At 43.8% G+C, this 18,704-nt stretch overlaps 1 protein-coding gene across 1 annotated transcript in view; it reads left to right on the top strand.

Moving 5' to 3' along the window:
- The window catches only part of CMYA5 (cardiomyopathy associated 5), a 118,237-nt gene that overhangs the window by 56,341 nt on the left and 43,192 nt on the right, over positions 1–18,704 (top strand). The window contains exon 8 of the mRNA XM_069749807.1: positions 8,805–8,954. Coding sequence (XP_069605908.1) covers positions 8,805–8,954 — 150 coding nt within the window. The remainder of the gene's footprint in view (positions 1–8,804; positions 8,955–18,704) is intronic.

The following is an 18,704-nucleotide window of genomic DNA, read 5'->3' as shown; positions in this document are numbered from 1 at the left end:
CCCCCCCATATAGTATAATGCCACCCACCACAGAATATAATGTAGTCCCGAGAGAATGCAGTTCCACCACAGAATATAATGCAGCCCCCCCAAAGAGTATACTGTAGCCCCCTCATATAGTATGATGTAGCCCCCATAATATTATGTAGTACCTTGAGTATAATGCAGTCCCCCCACAGAATATAATGTAGCCCCCCAGGGCCGTATTTAGAGTTTCTGCTGCCCTAGGCACTTTTAGTGCTGCCTCCCCCTTTGGTGAGTATGACACTATCGGCATAGACTTTGGCAAGAATCGCTGATGTGAAAGTCGCCTTTTGCAGCAGATCCTACAGTTTTTCTGCATCTGCCGCGTAACGGATTACTTACGGCAACACTGCGTTCGGCCTCATTCATTCCCTATGGAATTTGCGGCACTTGCCGTGATCTGGCAAATGCGGTACCATACTTCCCAACTTTTGAAGAAGGGAAGGAGGCATAACGTTTGCGGCGCGCGTAGTGCGCCGCGGCAAATTTTAGGCCACGCCTCTGACCAGACCCATTTCACAACTAGTCACACCCATATCCACGTCCCAACCGCAGCCGTTTAGCACTGCTGATCACACTGTTTGCTTATAATTATTGTATATAAAACAAAAATATGGCCACACAGTGCTCCATACTGTATAATGGCCACACATGATGCTCAATACTGTATAACGGCCACCACACATGATGCTCCATACTGTATAATGGCCACACATGATGCTGCATACTGTATAATGGCCACACACAGTTCTTCATACTGTATAATGGCCACACATGATGCTCCATACTGTATAATGGCCACACATGATGCTCCATAGTGTATAATGGCCACACATTGCTCCATACTGTATAATGGCCAGACAGTGCTCCATACTGTATAATGATCCCACATAATGCTCAATACTGTATAATGGCCACAAATGATGCTCCATACTGTATAACGACCACACATGATGCTCCATACTGTATTATGTCCATTGGCCACACATGATGCTCCATACTGTATAAAGGCCACACATGATGCTGAATACTGTATAATGACCCCCCTCCTGTATGCATGGCTCATCTCCCTCCTATCCCATATACATAGCTCATATTACCCCCCCCCTGTATGCATGGCTTATATTCCCCCTGCATGGGTCATATTCCCCCCTGTATGGCTTATATTCCCCCCTGTATGGCTTATATTCCCCCTGTATGGCTCATATTCCCCCCCGTATGCATGGCTCATATTCCCCCCTGTATGCATGGCTCATTCCCCCCTGTATGGCTTATATTCCCCCCTGTATGGCTCATATTCCCCCCGTATGCATGGCTTATATCCCCCCCTGCATGGCTTATATTCCCCCCTGCATGGCTCATATTCCCCCCGTATGCATGGCTTATATTCCCCCCTGCATGGCTTATATTCCCCCCTGCATGGCTTATATTCCCCCTGCATGGCTTATATTCCCCCCTGCATGGCTTATATTCCCCCCTGCATGGCTCATATTCCCCCCGTATGCATGGCTTATATTCCCCCCTGCATGGCTTATATTCCCCCCTGCATGGCTTATATTCCCCCCTGCATGGCTCATATTCCCCCCTGCATGGCTCATATTCCCCCCTGCATGGCTCATATTCCCCCCTGCATGGCTCATATTCCCCCCTGCATGGCTCATATTCCCCCCTGCATGGCTTATATTCCCCCCTGCATGGCGGCTTATCTCTCTGCACCAGCACCCGCTCATGCTCCTGCTCGGCGCGCCGGCTTATGTCCTCCTTCATTCCCTCCGTCCCCCCCGTCCCTCATACTCACCTGTTCCACTGCACGGCCGTGCCGACATCCCTCGCGCTCTGTCCCGACTCCAGGCGGCGGCGCCGGCGCAGCAGCTTCTTCCTGCTTGAGCGGTCATGTGACACCATTCATTAAGATCATGAATATGCGCATCGGTCCAGTCCGATGGGCGTCGTGGTCCGGGTCCAGCACCTCCCATCTTCATGCGATGACGTCCTCTTCTTTGCTTCCTGTCGCGGCTCCTGCACAGGCGTACTTTATCTGGCCTGTTAAGGGCAGAGCAAAGTACTCCAGTGCGCAGGCGCCTGGCCTCTCTGACCTTTCCCGGCGCCTGCGTACTGCAGTACTTTGAGACGGACAATAAGCAATGCCCATCAGACCGGACCAAGCATATTTACATACAGCGCGGGAGGAATAAAAACGGTATACATGGATCATACGTGGGGAGTCAAGGGGCATCAAAAGTACTTATGTAATGCATAGGGGACACTAAATTGAATGACATTTTTACCTGGTAACCCAAAAAACTGGTGACAGATTCCCTTTAAGCACCACAGTTGCTGGCTGGTGTGGGATAGACCTGCTCTGGTCGTGATATCCGTCATCTGGAGGAACATAGGCTTTTACTGTAGACTATAGCGGCAGGAGATACCAAAAGCTGTGGGCCAACCAAAAGTTGGGAGACAGTGGGTATCACCTGGTACGGGGACCGTGGAACTACCGATTCTGGGTTGGGATCTTGTGGACTGAAGGCATGGTATTTTGGCCATCTACCTGTAGTTGCTGTAGGATTGTTAACAGAAGAAATAAAACTAATTGCATCCTTAACCTGCCTAGGTGATTATTACAACTAACATCATAAGATCTTCAGAGACCATCAGCATTTAGCATTCATCTTACAATGCAACCTGAAACCTCAGTGCCTGCCGTCACTCATTCTTGCTGCATGCCTTCTGCTGTGACTAGGATTTTTGACCACCTGTCACAGCAGGAATTTGGTGATAGCTTCTTATTTCTCCCATATCCAGGTAGTGTAACCAGTGTACATTAAACTTTGAACTTTTGGGCTATGCTTCCAACTGTATCTCTAGGAACATTCAATGACGTTTCTCTGTTTGTACAAGGCAATGACCTCTTAACTTTTTAGTCAACTTTCTAAACAACCAAAGATGGTGAATGTGAATGTGAACAACCCTCAGTTGTGTACTCTGATTTCCTTGGGCACACTAGTTTGTTATATATTTTACACCTATTTTTCTTCCAAGTGGATTTTTTTTTATAGCATACTGTGCCCTGAAAGCATCAATGATTGAAAGGACAAGCTTATTAAAGGGATTGGCCACATTTTCTTTGTTTCAACCAATGAGTTAATGACATACTTTTGTGGCAGTTGTCAAATCATCTCTATTTTGTGAAACTTCACCGGCTTGTTAGTCAAGCTTTCTCTACTGTGCTGTACAGCACTCCTGTTCTCAACATTCCTGCTGATGGAGGAGTATGTGACCAGACACATCAATCAGTTTCCTCCAATAGAAAAAACACTGTGCTTTGGAAAGCTGTTTTACAATTGGAGGAAGGTGATGGGCAGGTCTGGTCATATGCTCCTCCACCAGCAACCTGGCTGAGATCAAGAGAGTTAGGGTACATGTCCACAATCAGGAATAGTAGCGTTTTGGCTGCAGCGTATTTCAGGGGATGTGAAAAAGTGTATTCGAAACGTGCGTCGGGGTGGGCAATGCCTGACATGCCCGTGACCACCGCACTACATCAGGTAAAACTTACGGCACCTCTACCATCATGGCCCTTTTATTTTTACTGTCAGTGCTCTCTCAGCATTAGAACTTAGACTGTTGGTTGTTATTTTGCACAAGCACTTTACACCGCAGCCACTTTCTCTTTCCAGTTCAGGGTTTACGTTTTGAATAGGTGCATGTTTGCAACTTCTGCATCTTTGAAATATACAGTGTGCCGTAAAGTCATGGTGCACTTTTCACCAGTCACTGGAAAGCAACAACAAACTATAGAAATGTGAAATCTGCTCCAAATAAAACAAAAACTCTCCCAGTTTCATACCTATTCAGTGCAGTTCGATGTGGGCTCCATTTGTTGCCCTACACACATCCAAACGAAAGTAAAGTTCTTGCCACACACGGGTAAGGACATCTGGTGTAACATTTGTTAAAATGAAAATAAAGTGGACAACACCTGTCACGGAGTTACCGTGACAGAGCAGTGCCAGGAGACCGCAGCGTCTGATGGATCCTGCTTCGCCGCTGAAAAGAAGCACTTCTCTGGTGTATTAAATGTGTTTGTTTTCTTTCAGCAGGACAGGGATTAATAGGCCATGTGGAAATCCCTGCATTCAGCTGTGCTCGGTTAGCCACTCCTCTCCTATAAAAGCTAGGCCTTCTGACCAGGTCCTTGTCTGTGTTAGCACTTGCTATATAGACCTGGAGTGAGAGGAGCTGGTGTGGATAAGGAGAGCTGGAGAAGTTTTTTGTGCGACTGTTGCTTGGATTCTATGCTTGGAAATTCCTCATCCTTACCTGCCTTATTTTTCCCCCCATCCTTCACACCCTGGTGAATACCTATGTTATTTGTGAGAGTATATTTTGTGTGAGTGGAATTTTCTTTTACCCTTGTCTTTGTTCCCCTGTCTGTCAGGTTGGTGTACTACGGTACACAGTAGCACCTTTCTTCTTCTGGTGGGGGAGGAGGACAGATGCAGGGCTGCAGCTAGGAGACAGGACAAGGGCGGAGGCCCCGGCATTATTATTATTATTATTTATTTATTTATATAGCGCCATTAATTCCATGGTGCTGTACATGAGAAAGGAGTTACATACAGGGTTATAGATATCGATTACAGTAAGCAGGTTTACATTGACAGACTGGTACAGAGGGGTGAGGACCCTGTCCTTGCGGACTTACATTCTATGGGATAGTGGGGAAGAGACAGAAGGTAGGGGAAGGGGCAGGGGCTCTGGCGATGGCGAGGCGGTGGCTCTGGCGATGGTGAGGCGGCAGAATGGTTATTGCAGGCTGAAGGCTTTCTTGAAGAGATGGGTTTTCAGGTTCCGTCTGAAGGAGCCGAGGGTAGTGGATAGTCGGACGTGTTGAGGCATGGAATTCCAGAGGATGGGGGATATTCGGGAGAAATCTTGGAGGCGGTTGTGTGAGGGACGAATAAGTGTGGAGGAGAGTAGGAGGTCTTGGGAGGATCGGAGATTACGTGAGGGAAGATATTGGGAGATTAGTTCAGAGATATAGGGAGGGGACAGGTTGTGGATGCCTTTGTAGATCAGTGTTAGTAGTTTGAAGTGGATTCGTTGGGGAATGGGGAGCCAGTGGAGGGATTTGCAGAGGGGAGAAGCAGGGGAGTAGCGAGGAGAGAGGTGGATTAGCCGGGCAGCAGAGTTGAGGACAGACTGGAGTGGTGCAAGAGAATTAGCGGGGAGGCCACAGAGGAGGGTGTTGCAGTAGTCGAGGCGGGAGATAAGGGCATGCACAAGAGTTTTGGTAGATTGTGGGCTGAGGAAGGAACGGATTCTGGCAATATTTTTGAGTTGGAGGCGACAGAAGGTGGCTAGAGTTTGAACGTGCGGTTTGAAGGACAGGGCAGAGTCGAGAGTTACCCCGAGGCAGCGGATTTCAGGTGCGGGAGAGAGCGTGATACTGTTTACCATAATAGATAGGTCAGGTAGGGGGGATATGTGAGATGGGGGAAAGATGATGAGTTCGGTTTTGTCTACATTGAGTTTTAGGAAGCGAGAGGTGAAGAAGGAGGATATGGCTGACAGACACTTCGGGATTCTGGACAGCAGAGAGGTGACATCTGGGCCAGAGAGGTAGATCTGAGTGTCGTCCGCATACAGGTGGTACTGGAAGCCATGGGACTTTATGAGTTGTCCTAGGCCAAGAGTATAGATGGAAAAAAGTAGGGGCCCTAGGACAGAGCCCTGAGGGACTCCAACAGAGAGAGGGCGGGATGAGGAGGTGGTGTGGGAGTGGGAAACACTAAATGTGTGGTCGGAAAGGTATGACGCAATCCAGGACAGGGCAAGGTCTTTGATGCCAAGGGAAGAAAGAATCTGTAGCAGTAGGCGTTGATCGACTGTGTCGAAAGCAGAGGACAGGTCAAGAAGGAGGAGGATGGAGAACTGTCTGTCATCCTCGCCATCTGAGGTATCCCAGGGAACAAGGCGAGCTAGGGTGCCCCCCAGTGCTAGGGCCAGGAAAGGTGCCCCTGGTCCCAGTTTACTCGCCAATCCTATCGTGACAACACCTTTAAGGCAAATTAACATGTCCTTTAAAATTTGTGGGAAATCCTTTATTTTTTTTCTTCTTTTTATGGTTCTTCAGTTTTCTTAACATACTATGACGTCATTCTGAAATAAAAAATAATTGCTTTGGTATAGTGTGAAGCTTCTTGAGAGCCTGATATTCTTCATATTTTCACTTTTATCACTTTTTTATAAGGGCCTATAATTAAGCTCAATCTGTATACATAGGTTATAGCCGGTGTAGTCTCGTTAACAGAGGTCTCATATTTTGCTGTTCGTTTTACCTGTTTACTCAGCATTTACCCACAAGTGTAATAGATATCATCCATATACTTGGTATTGCTGACAGCTGGAGTTTTTCAGCTACATTCCATGTATCACAGGTCCCCAGACTATTATCTTATTGAGAGATCCTTGTCCAGAACGCTTTTATAAATCCCCACAGTGATATGATATTTGTTAAATAATTATATATATATGCATTTTACTGCTCCTTCCGAAGGAATGAAGCATTGGCACGATCAATTTACCTGTGTCCTTTCATCATTACTAGACAGCTATAAAGCTTTACCTTCCTTAATTACTAGGATTTTTGGGCTAAGGGTACCCCTGTGCCCAGTTCAAGTGTTGTGAGAAGCAGAATGCACCTTATATTTTTAGAATTACAAATACTGTATCTAACCTGGCTTTTATCTGATTGTGAGGTAATGTGTCATAAATATAGAGGCTTTATACACAACTTCTGAAAGGTTTAAATATAGTTCATGCAAACTTTCATATATATTTCACATACACCATATTACCACTGCTGGTACGAAAAAGGTTGACTATACACTCACAGTGGGACACCTATGCAGGGCAGACCAAGACCAGGTTAGTTGCATCCCTTAGGGCCATGCCAGGGCTTACGTCGGAATCCCCCACGCGTCTTGCTTTCCGCCTCCAATATGGGTATGCGGCTGAAAACACTGCATTACAGAACACACAGTGACTTCATCTCCATCATTATAGTAAATGAAGAGCAGACCAAGACCAGGTTGGTTACATCCTTTAGGGCCTCGTCAAGGCTTGCATCCAAACCCCCTTCTACTCCGTTTGTCTGCCACCAATAAGCATGGAAAGCTGAAAATTATATATGACAGGGCACACAGTGACACCATCATTACAGTCAATGGTCCTGCAGACGCATTCACCCAATTGCCATTTTTTGTTGTTGGGGAGGTGGTTTGGACGTAAGCCCAAATGGGGACAATGAACATAGAAAAAAATACAATGTGAAAGGGACCTTATTTTGATGGGTTGTGAGAACTTTAGCTTCCCTAACTGGATGTCCTCCAAATAAGTGTGTAAGAAAATAACCCAAGGATCATGGAAAAGAGATGAATGAGCATTAATATAATCGGCCATCAGCTCAAAGAGGTTAGACTTTGCACACACTACTGTAGTTGGCAAAATCTAAGGAAGTCCTTGGTTTTGCCTTTTAACCAATATATATAGGAATCTGGATTTCACTGCAGAAGATCCCAGGGTTGCAACTACAGAGTAGTCACTGACTAGTAGCGCAAGCTGAAAAAAGTTACTAAAGAAGACAAGGTCATAACCACAGAAGAACTAGAAAAAGACAAAATAGGAGTCCAAGAGTACTGTATGAGAAGAGAAGACAACAGAACAATTGTGTAAATGAAGGGATAAATAGTCTATGGTCAAAACCAGAGCAAGAGTCAAAGAGTTAATTTAGAAGAAAAGTCTTACAATAGCTGGCTCAGAATGAAAAATGTCAATCCAGAACGTAGTATCCAAAAATACAATACTTGCACAAGGTAATTTATACAACAAACTTAAACAGGGCTCAATGACCACTTAGGGGCCAACCAAGCCTACCCTTTAACTGGTCCTTTGATGGAGCTTCCTGATTGACCAGTCAGATGGAAGAGTCACTCAAATAGATTATGCTAAGCACACTCCACATGAGCCACTTACCATCTCTGACACCACAAACCTAGAGAAGCAGCAACTCGCAGAGCATTGCAAAAAATCAGGTAGATAAGTATGTTACAAGTTCATTTTGCCCTCAGGATCTATTTCAGTCTTTCCTGTTGAGCTTCACCTCTTTGCACTCCTCTTGTTAATTCTGACACATTAATATACTGGGTATGTTGATTGTCACTGTCCAGACCCTTCAAAGCAGAGATAACTGGAATAGTTGCACGAACCTTAGGATTGATCATGAGGCCTGTTTCACGTTTTGTTTTTTTAACATACATGAAAAACAGACCAATTTTTAACAGTGTTTCCAAAAAGATTTTCAGACATATTTGGTCCGAGTGTCAGGTTTTTACCATCAGTTTCATCAGTTTTTCTAGTTTGCAAAAAAAAAAGAAAAAACCGATAGAAGTTTCTTAAGCTTCTCCAATCAACAAATCAGTGAAAAACAGACAGCACATGGATGCCAACCATGTGCTGGCCAAGTTTTTCCTCTGACTCATTGATTTTAACCCATCACTAAGATCAAAATTGGACACGTCTCCATTTTTATTTTTTGTAGACTCACGGTCCACTAATAATACGGACACGTATAGAACATGTGTGAAAAAAAACAGACATGTGAAAGGGGCCTTCTTTACGCCGTCTTTATGTAAATGTCTTGTCGCTGTCAGAATAAAGTTTTCTTTAATATAATCCTTTTATATTATTAAGTCCTTTTGTCCTTAATTCTGCAGTTCCCCAGACACCAAAGTTAAAACCACAAGAGCACAATTCAGCAACCAGCACCTCTATAACCGTGTACTGGACAATAAGCGAGGAAGACGTCATTGACTGTTTCCAGGTCTACTGCATGGAGGAGCCTCAAGGCAAAGGTGATGACAACGGTAAGCTATGGAGCATGAATGCAATTAGAGGCTGATGATTGTCAATATTACATTTTAACCATTTGTATCATATGAATGTACTGAGTCCTGAAATTAATTAGAAGAATAAGGGCCCAATTCTTTAAGGTGCTTACGCCAGAATTATGGCATAAAACGCTTTAAAAAGTTTCAATTTTTTTTTTAGCTTTTGCGTATTCATGTCAGTCCAAGCCAACTTCAACTAAAAGGGCAGGGCATAGGCAAGAAAGAGCATGGCTAAGCCAACCCTATAGGAGTAGATCTCTGGAGTAGACGCCTGGCACTTGTAAGATGCGTCTAATTCATAGCACATCTGACTTCCACACACAAACTTGCATGTACGGCATCAGTCTTAATGAATCGGCCCCTTTGTGTGTCTATACCTTGTATTCTGTTTATAAATACAGTACAGACCAAAAGTTTGGACACACCTTCTCATTTAAAGATTTTTCTGTATTTTCGTGACTATGAAAATTGTACATTCACACTGAAGGCATCAAAACTATGAATTAACACATGTGGAATTATATACTTAACAAAAAAGTGTGAAACAACTGAAATTATGTCTTATATTCTAGGTTATTCAAAGTAGCCACCTTTTGCTCTGCAGACTGCTTTGCACACTCTTGGAATTCTCTTGGTGAGCTTCAAGAGGTAGTCACCAGGAATGGTCTTCCAACAATCTTGAAAGAGTTCCCAGAGATGCTTAGCACTTGGCCCTTTTGCCTTCACTCTGCAGTCCAGCTCACCCCAATCCATCTCAATTGGGTTCAGATCTGGTGACTGTGGAGGCCAGGTCATCTGGCGTAGCATCCCATCACTCTTCTTCTTGGTCAAATAGCCCTTACACAGCCTGGAGGTGTGTTTGGGGTCATTGTCCTGTTGAAAAATAAATGATGGTCCAACTAAACGCAAACTGGATGGAATAGCATGCCGCTGCAAGATGCTGTGGTAGCCATGCTGGTTCAGTATGCCTTCAATTTTGAATAAATCCCCAACAGTGTCACCAGCAAAGCACCCCCATATCATCACACCTCCTCCTCCTCCATGCTTCACGATGGGGACCAGGCATGTAGCGTCCACCCGTTCACCTTTTCTGCGTCGCACAAAGACACGGTGGTTGGAACCAAAGATCTCAAATTTGGACTCATCAGACCAAAGCACAGATTTCCACTGGTCTATTGTCCATTCCTTGTGTTCTTTAGCCCAAACAAGTCTCTTCTGCTTGTTGCCTGTCCTTCCTTAGCAGTGGTTTCCTAGCAGCTATTTTACCATGAATGCCTGCTGCACAAAGTCTCCTCTTAACAGTTGTTGTAGAGATGTGTCTGCTGCTAGAACTCTGTGTGACATTGACCTAGTCTCTAATCTGAGCTGCTGTTAACCTGCGATTTCTGAGGCTGGTGACTTGGATAAACTTATCCTCAGAAGCAGAGGTGACTCTTGGTCTTCCTTTCCTGGTGCGGTCCTCATGTGAGCCAGTTTCTTTGTAGCGCTTGATGGTTTTTGCCACTGCACTTGGGGACACTTTCAAAGTTTGCCCAATTTTTCAGACTAACTGACCTTCATTTCTTAAAGTAATGATGGCCACTCGTTTTTCTTTACTTAGCTTCTTTTTTATTGCCATAATACAAATTCTAACAGTTTATTCAGTAGGACTATCAGCTGTGTATCCACCAGACTTCTGCACAACACAACTGATGGTCCCAACCCCATTTATAAGGCAAGAAATCCAACTTATTAAACCTGACAGGGCACACCTGTGAAGTGAAAACCATTCCCGGTGACTACCTCTTGAAGCTCATCAAGAGAATGCCAAGAGTGTGCAAAGCAGTCATCAAAGAAAAAGGTGGCTACTTTGGAGAACCTAGAATATAAGACATAATTTCAGTTGTTTCACACTTTTTTGTTAAGTATATAATTCTACATGTGTTAATTCATAGTTTTGATGCCTTCAGTGTGAATGTACAATTTTCATAGTCATAAAAATACAGAAAAATCTTTAACCCCTTTACCCCCAAGGGTGGTTTGCACGTTAATGACCAGGCCAATTTTTACAATTCTGACCACTGTCCCTTTATGAGGTTATAACTCTGGAACGCTTCAATGGATCCTGGTGATTCTGACATTGTTTTCTCGTGACATATTGTACTTCATGACAATGGTAAAAATTCTTTGATAGTACCTGCGTTTATTTGTGAAAAAAATGGAAATTTGGCGAAAATTATGAAAATTTCGCAATTTTCCAAATTTAATTTTTATGCAATTAAATCACAGAGATATGTCACACAAAATACTTAATAAGTAACAATTCCCACATGTCTACTTTAAATCAGCACAATTTTGGAACCAAAATTTTTTTTTGTTAGGGAGTTATAAGGGTTAAAAGTTGACCAGCAATTTCTCATTTCTACAACACCATTTTTTTTTAGGGACCACATCTCATTTGAAGTCATTTTGAGGGGTCTATATGATAGAAAATACCCAAGTGTGACACCATTCTAAAAACTACACCCCTCAAGGTGCTCAAAACCATATTCAAGAAGTTTATTAACCCTTCTGGTGCTTCACAGGAATTTTTTGAATGTTTAAATAAAAATGAACATTTAACTTTTTTTCACAAAAAATTTAATTCAGCTCCAATTTGTTTTATTTTACCAAGAGTAACAGGAGAAAATGGACCCCAAACATTGTTGTACAATTTGTCCTGAGTATGCCAATACCCCACATGTGGGGGTAAACCACTGTTTGGGCGCATGGCAGAGCTCGGAAGCGAAGGAGTGCCATTTGACATTTCAATGCAAAATTGACTGGAATTGAGATGGGACGCCATGTTTCGTTTGGAGAGCCCCTGATGTGGCTAAACATTGAAACCCCCCACAAGTGACACCATTTTGGAAAGTAGACCCCCTAAGGAACTTATCTAGAGGTGTGGTGAGCACTTTGACCCACCAAGTGCTTCACAGAAGTTTATAATGTAGAACCGTAAAAATAAAAAATCATATTTTTTCACAAAAATTATCTTTCGCCCCCAATTTTTCATTTTCCCAAGGGTAAGAGAAGAAATTGGACCCCAAAAGTTGTTGTACAATTTGTCCTGAGTACGCTGATAGCCCATATGTGGGGGTAAACCACTGTTTGGGCGGATGGGAGAGCTCGGAAGGGAAGGAGCGCCGTTTGACTTTTCAATGCAAAATTTACAGGAATTGAGATGGGACGCCATGTTGCGTTTGAAGAGCCACTGATGTGCCTAAACATTGAAACCCCCCACAAGTGACACCATTTTGGAAAGTAGACCCCCTAAGGAACTTATCTAGAGGTGTGGTGAGCACTTTGACCCACCAAGTGCTTCACAGAAGTTTATAATGCAGAGCCGTAAAAATAAAACAAAATTTTTTTCCCACAAAAATTATTTTTTTAGCCCCCAGTTTTGTATTTTTCTGAGGGTAACAGGAGAAATTGGACCCCAAAATTTGTTGTCCAATTTGTCCTGAGTGCGATGATACACCATATGTGGGGGGAACCACTGTTTGGGCACATGGGAGGGCTCAGAAGGGAAGGAGTGCCATTTGAATGCAGACTTAGATGGAATGGTCTGCAGGTGTCACATTGCGTTTGCAGAGCCCCTAATGTACCTAAACAGTAGAAACCCCCCACAAGTGACACCATTTTGGAAAGTAGACCCCCTTAGGAACTTATCTAGATGTGTGGTGAGCGCTTTGACCCACCAAGGGCTTCACAGAAGTTTATAATGGAGAGCCGTAAAAATAAAACAAAAATTTTTTCCCACAAAAATTATTTTTTAGCCCCCAGTTTTGTATTTTCCCGAGGGTAACAGGAGAAATTCGACCCCACAATTTGTTGTCCAATTTGTCCTGAGTGCGCTGATACCCCATATGTGGGGGGAACCACTGTTTGGGCGCATGGGAGGGCTCGGAAGGGAAGGAGCTCCATTTGGAATGCAGACTTAGATGCAATGGTCTGCAGACGTCACATTGCGTTTGCAGAACCCCTAATGTACCTAAACAGTAGAAACCCCCCACAAGTGACCCCATATTGGAAACTAGACCCCCCAGGGAACTAATCTAGATGTGTTGTGAGAACTTTGAACCCCCAAGTGTTTCACTACAGTTTATAACGCAGAGCCGTGAAAATAAAAAATCTTTTTTTTTCCCACAAAAAATATGTTTTAGCCCCGAGTTTTGTATTTTCCAAGGGTAACAGGAGAAATTGGACCCCAAAAGTTGTTGTCCTATTTCTCCTGAGTACGCTGATACTCCATATGTTGGGGTAAACCCCTGTTTGGGCACACAGGAGAGCTCGGAAGGGAAGAAGCACTGTTTTACTTTTTCAACGCAGAATTGGCTGGAATTGAGATCGGACGCCATGTCGCGTTTGGAGAGCCCCTGATGTGGGGTTTCCACTGTTTAGGCACAATTATAACTGAAACCCTAATCCAAACACATCCCTAACCCTAATCCCAACAGTAACCCTAACCACACCTCTAACCCAGACACACCCCTAACCCTAATCCCAACCCTATTCCCAACCGTAAATGTAATCTAAACCCTAACTGTAACTTTAGCCCCAACCCAAACTGTAGCCCTAACCCTAGCCCTAACCCTAGCCCTAACCCTAGCCCTAACCCTAGCCCTAACCCTAGCCCTAACCCTAACCCTAGCCCTAACCCTAGCCCTAGCCCTAACCCTAGCCCTAACCCTAGCCCTAACCCTAGCCCTAACCCTAACCCTAGCCCTAACCCTAGCCCTAACCCTAGCCCTAACCCTAGCCCTAACCCTAGCCCTAACCCTAACCCTAGCCCTAACCCTAGCCCTAGCCCTAACCCTAGCCCTAACCCTAGCCCTAACCCTAACCCTAGCCCTAACCCTAGCCCTAACCCTAACCCTAACCCTAGCCCTAACCCTAGCCCTAACTCTAACCCTAGCCCTAATGGGAAGATGGAAATAAATACATTTTTTTAATTTTTCCCTAACTAAGGGGGTGATGAAGGGGGGTTTGATTTACTTTTATAGCGGGTTTTTTAGCGGATTTTTATGATTGGCAGCCGTCACACACTGAAAGACGCTTTTTATTGCAAAAAATATTTTTGGGGTTACCACATTTTGAGAGCTATAATTTTTCTATATTTTGGTCCACAGAGTCATGTGAGGTCTTGTTTTTTGCGGGACGAGTTGACGTTTTTATTGGTAACATTTTCGGGCACGTGACATTTTTTGATCGCATTTTATTCCGATTTTTGTGAGGCAGAATGACCAAAAACCAGCTATTCATGAATTTCTTTTGGGGGAGGCGTTTATACCGTTCCGCGTTTGGTAAAATTGATAAAGTAGTTTTATTCTTCGGGTCAGTACGATTACAGCGACACCTCATTTATATCATTTTTTTATGTTTTGGCGCTTTTATACGATAAAAACTATTTTATAGAAAAAATAATTATTTTGGCATCGCTTTATTCTCAGGACTATAACTTTTTTATTTTTTTGCTGATGATGCTGTATGGTGGCTCGTTTTTTGCGGGACAAGATGTCGTTTTCAGCGGTACCATGGTTATTTATATCTGTCTTTTTGATCGCGTGTTATTCCACTTTTTGTTCGGCGGTATGATAATAAAGCGTTGTTTTTTGCCTCGTTTTTTTTTTTTTTTTCTTACGGTATTTACTGAAGGGGTTAACTAGTGGGCCAGTTTTATAGGTCGGGCCGTTACGGACGCGGCGATACTAAATATGTGTACTTTTATTGTTTTTTTTTTTTTATTTAGATAAAGAAATGTATTTATGGGAATAATATATATATTTTTTTCATTATTTTGGAATATTTTTTTTTATTTTTTTTTACACATTTGAAAATTTTTTTTTAACTTTTTTACTTTGTCCCAGGGTAAAACATCACAGATCAGTGATCTGACAGTTTGCACAGCACTCTGTCAGATCGCTGATCTGACATGCAGCGCTGCAGCCTTCACAGTGCCTGCTCTGAGCAGGCTCTGTGAAGCCACCTCCCTCCCTGCAGGACCCGGATCCGCGGCCATCTTGGGTCCGGGGCTGGAGGGAGCAGTGAGGGAGGTGAGACCCTCGCAGCAACGCGATCACATCGCATTGCTGCGGGGGGCTCAGGGAAGCCCGCAGGGAGCCCCCTCCCTGCGCAGTGCTTCCCTGCACCGCCGGCACATCGCGATCATCTTTGATCGCGGTGTGCCAGGGGTTAATGTGCCGGGGGCGGTCCGTGACCGCTCCTGGCACATAGTGCCGGATGTCAGCTGCGATAGGCAGCTGACACCCGGCCGCGATCGGCCGCGCTCCCCCCGTGAGCGCCGCCGATCGCGCTGGACGTACTATCCCGTCCATGGTCATAGGGGCCCACCCCACATGGACGGGATAGTACGTCCGATGTCAGAAAGGGGTTAAATGAGAAGGTGTGTCCAAACTTTTGGTCTGTACTGTATAGCTATCTGTACGGATAAGTCATAACATCTTGAATGCATTGAGGGGTGGAATAAATAAGTCATTTAGAGAACAGTCAGTTCTTGAACTTAGTGTGTTGAATGCAGGAAAAATGGTCAAGAATAGTCTTAATGACACTGTTCTGCAGTACTCCGCAGAGGCTGGTACACTTTCAGTCGAGCTGCTTTTTTCAACTCCATTCAAAGTGTTTAACTCCGGAGATCACCAGTGCAAATAACAGCTGATCAATGGGATTGCCAAGTGTGGAAACCTTTCCGATAAGATATTGATGACCTATCAAATAGGGATGAAAACCAGAAAAAAGTACATTAGTTGTGCAGGGTCCAAATCTATCGGAACCAAAAAGAAAAAAACCCTAAAAAAATAACTTTTATTAATTTATATTAAAACACATCTCAATATTAGAACCACTCTCAAAGGAATATCATAAAAGTAAAAGGTGTGTCCTATAGTAGGCGTAACCAGGACTAGAAAAGGACTGTCAATCCCTAATGAGCCTTAAAAACTTTACCTACCTAACCTTGGAGGTTGGCACCCTAGTACACACCTTAACTAGACATTATCATGCACAAATAGTAAGTACACTTAACAATCTCAGGAATAGCATATCCAATACCCACTATATGGGGAAATCATTAAGAAGACTATGCCTTTAACTAAGTAGCAAATCCCAGGACAATCCCACAATCAATGCATCATGGAGAAAAGAATATAAATATATATGTATCCATAAATACACAAATCACCTAAATTGAGAATCTCAGGAATATTAGGTATAAAGTGCCATGCTTGGCTCAATATAAAGAGTCTTCAAAACTTATACATAATCCCACAACCTGACCTGTTTCCTCCATTGTTTGGGGTTCATCAGGGGACCCTTTTGAGTAGAAGACCACAGTGAGGAGGAGGCATGCTGGCAATACACTTCTGTCTCCTTACGGCTGCAGTAAAGGAGTATGATGCGTACATAGCTATCAGGAGATGGCTGCCATATCAGTGATTCGGGGTGGTGCGGTCACTTCCGCAGTTGCTGGAAATGGTGTTTATCGAGCACCTTGAATACACAGTGTGCTCCATATAGGAGGTTCAGTGCAATGAAACACAAATGGCTCTCCGCCACCGTAACTTCTGCTGCAAGTGAGGTAAACAGGGCGCGGAATGCAAAATGCGTTCCACAAGCAAAAAGCCCAGCATGATGAGGCACGAGATCACACATGGTAGAGAAGTTGTTACACAGCCACTCACACGCCTTCTAAGCAAAGCCCCACTCACTGCGCGGTTTGCTCTGCTCCACCCAGTACCTGACCATCACTCTGAGCTGCCTTGTGCTATCTTCCAGCTCAGCTTCCAGGGTAAGCCAAGCCCGTGGCACAGTGGGTTTACACCCACCAGCATTACAGAAGCGCATGCGCTTTAATCCAGAAACACCCCAATATATTAGATCTTGATGAAAATAACCCAAATTCTCCCTTGGGCATACATGGCATCAAAAATATGTGTGCATCACTGTTGTGCTAAGAATGTATACAACAAGAGATATAGAAAAGGGCATCCTAAGAAGAGTGTACCTATAAAATCTCATTGTAATATACACATCAGAACAATTCCAAGGAGCACAATGTCCTTGTTTTTTCATATCTATATCATTCCCAAACTCTTAACAAAAGAGATCCCTCCCATAACCGAGAGTGTTTATTTTATAAATCATGAAAATGTAATCAAGTCAAATGGGTGATATATTTACCAAAAAGTGGTCAGAAGGACCTACACAGAAACAGGATGGTCCTGTACTGAGGGTAATATACCAAAAGGTCAGATAAAACTAACAAAGCTGAGTTATTTGCTAAGCCCTCTCGGGCTAAGGGACTCCATCTAAAAAATCTGACTGATTTCTCGTTGGATTATTCTCTTATCCCAATCTCCCTGTCTGACAGATGGAGGAATAACCTCAATGACGCGAAACGAGATAGAATTGATGTCACCACCATGTTTCAAATTAACGTGGTGGGCTATAGGGGTGGACAGAAACAACAGTGACCACATCTAAATGTACCCACTGATCTGTTACCCAGCAAGGTCCCCCCTCTTTTGGTGGAGTAAAACAACTATGTGCTATATGGTCCTTAATGGATTTTCCTCTTCTAAATGTAACAGAAGGTGTCGGGGAAGTAAGATTGGCTCTTAAAATCCTCCCGTGTCTTCTTAGGGTGTCCATTATCTTGGTGGTCTGATCATCATACATCCCCATCAGCCAAAAATGATGGTCCATTACTCCCCAAAGCGTGCCTGTAGGTGGACCTGCCAACCTCACCTAGCTAGCCCCTATTCTCAAACCTTCTCTTTAGGTCGGTGGCCTGGGTGCGAAAATCTTTTAGTGAGGAACAGTTTCTCAATAATCTTAGAGACTTTTCTTGGGGATCCCTTTCTTTAAGGTATTAGGGTGGTGACCCTCCCACCTCAATGAATAGTTTGTCGATGTGGGCTTTTGAAAAATTGATGCCCTTCACTTCCATAAAGATGTTGACATCAAGGAAAGCAATCTTGTCTCCCACAATCTCATGTGTGGAGAAAGATCTAAATTGTTCGAGTTTAGATGACGAACAAATGACTCAAATGACATTCGATCCTTGGGCCACAGGATGGGGATGTCATCAATGTAGCATCCCAAACATTGAATATGGGGTACCAAGTGACATACTCATTCCTGAAAACCACAGTGTCCTCCCACCAGCCTAGGAGTAAGTTGGTATGGCATAGGTGGGGAAACAGGGGCTCCCCATTCTCATACCCCTGAGCTGGTGGCACTGCCAAGATCGTTGATATGGCAGCCATCCCCTGATAGCCATTCTCCTTTACTGCTGCCATAAGGAGTCAGACAATGTATTGCCTCCATGCCTCCTCATCACTGTGGTCTTCTATTCAGACGGGTCCCCTGATGAACTCCAAAACATGAGGGGAAATGCGTTGGGACATGGGTTTATGTATAAGTTTTGAAGACTGAATTTTGATAAGTATAGTGGTTTATAACTATATTCCTGGGATTCTCTATTTAGGTGGTTTATGTAATAATGAATACATATATATGTATTATTGTACCATGTTAGAGAGAGTCTTCAGTGGCTGATACCTTTTAACAATCACAATCATGGACGTTAATCACAGGACAATAAAACTTTCACACTCCTTATGCATGAACTGTTCCAATATTTATGGCCACGACTGTTTTCCTCCAATCCAACATCTATAGTTCTGC

Source organism: Ranitomeya imitator, chromosome 1 (genome assembly GCF_032444005.1).
Source record: "Ranitomeya imitator isolate aRanImi1 chromosome 1, aRanImi1.pri, whole genome shotgun sequence".
NCBI classification, from domain to species: domain Eukaryota; kingdom Metazoa; phylum Chordata; class Amphibia; order Anura; family Dendrobatidae; genus Ranitomeya; species Ranitomeya imitator.
This window is presented reverse-complemented; position numbering and strand designations above follow the sequence as displayed.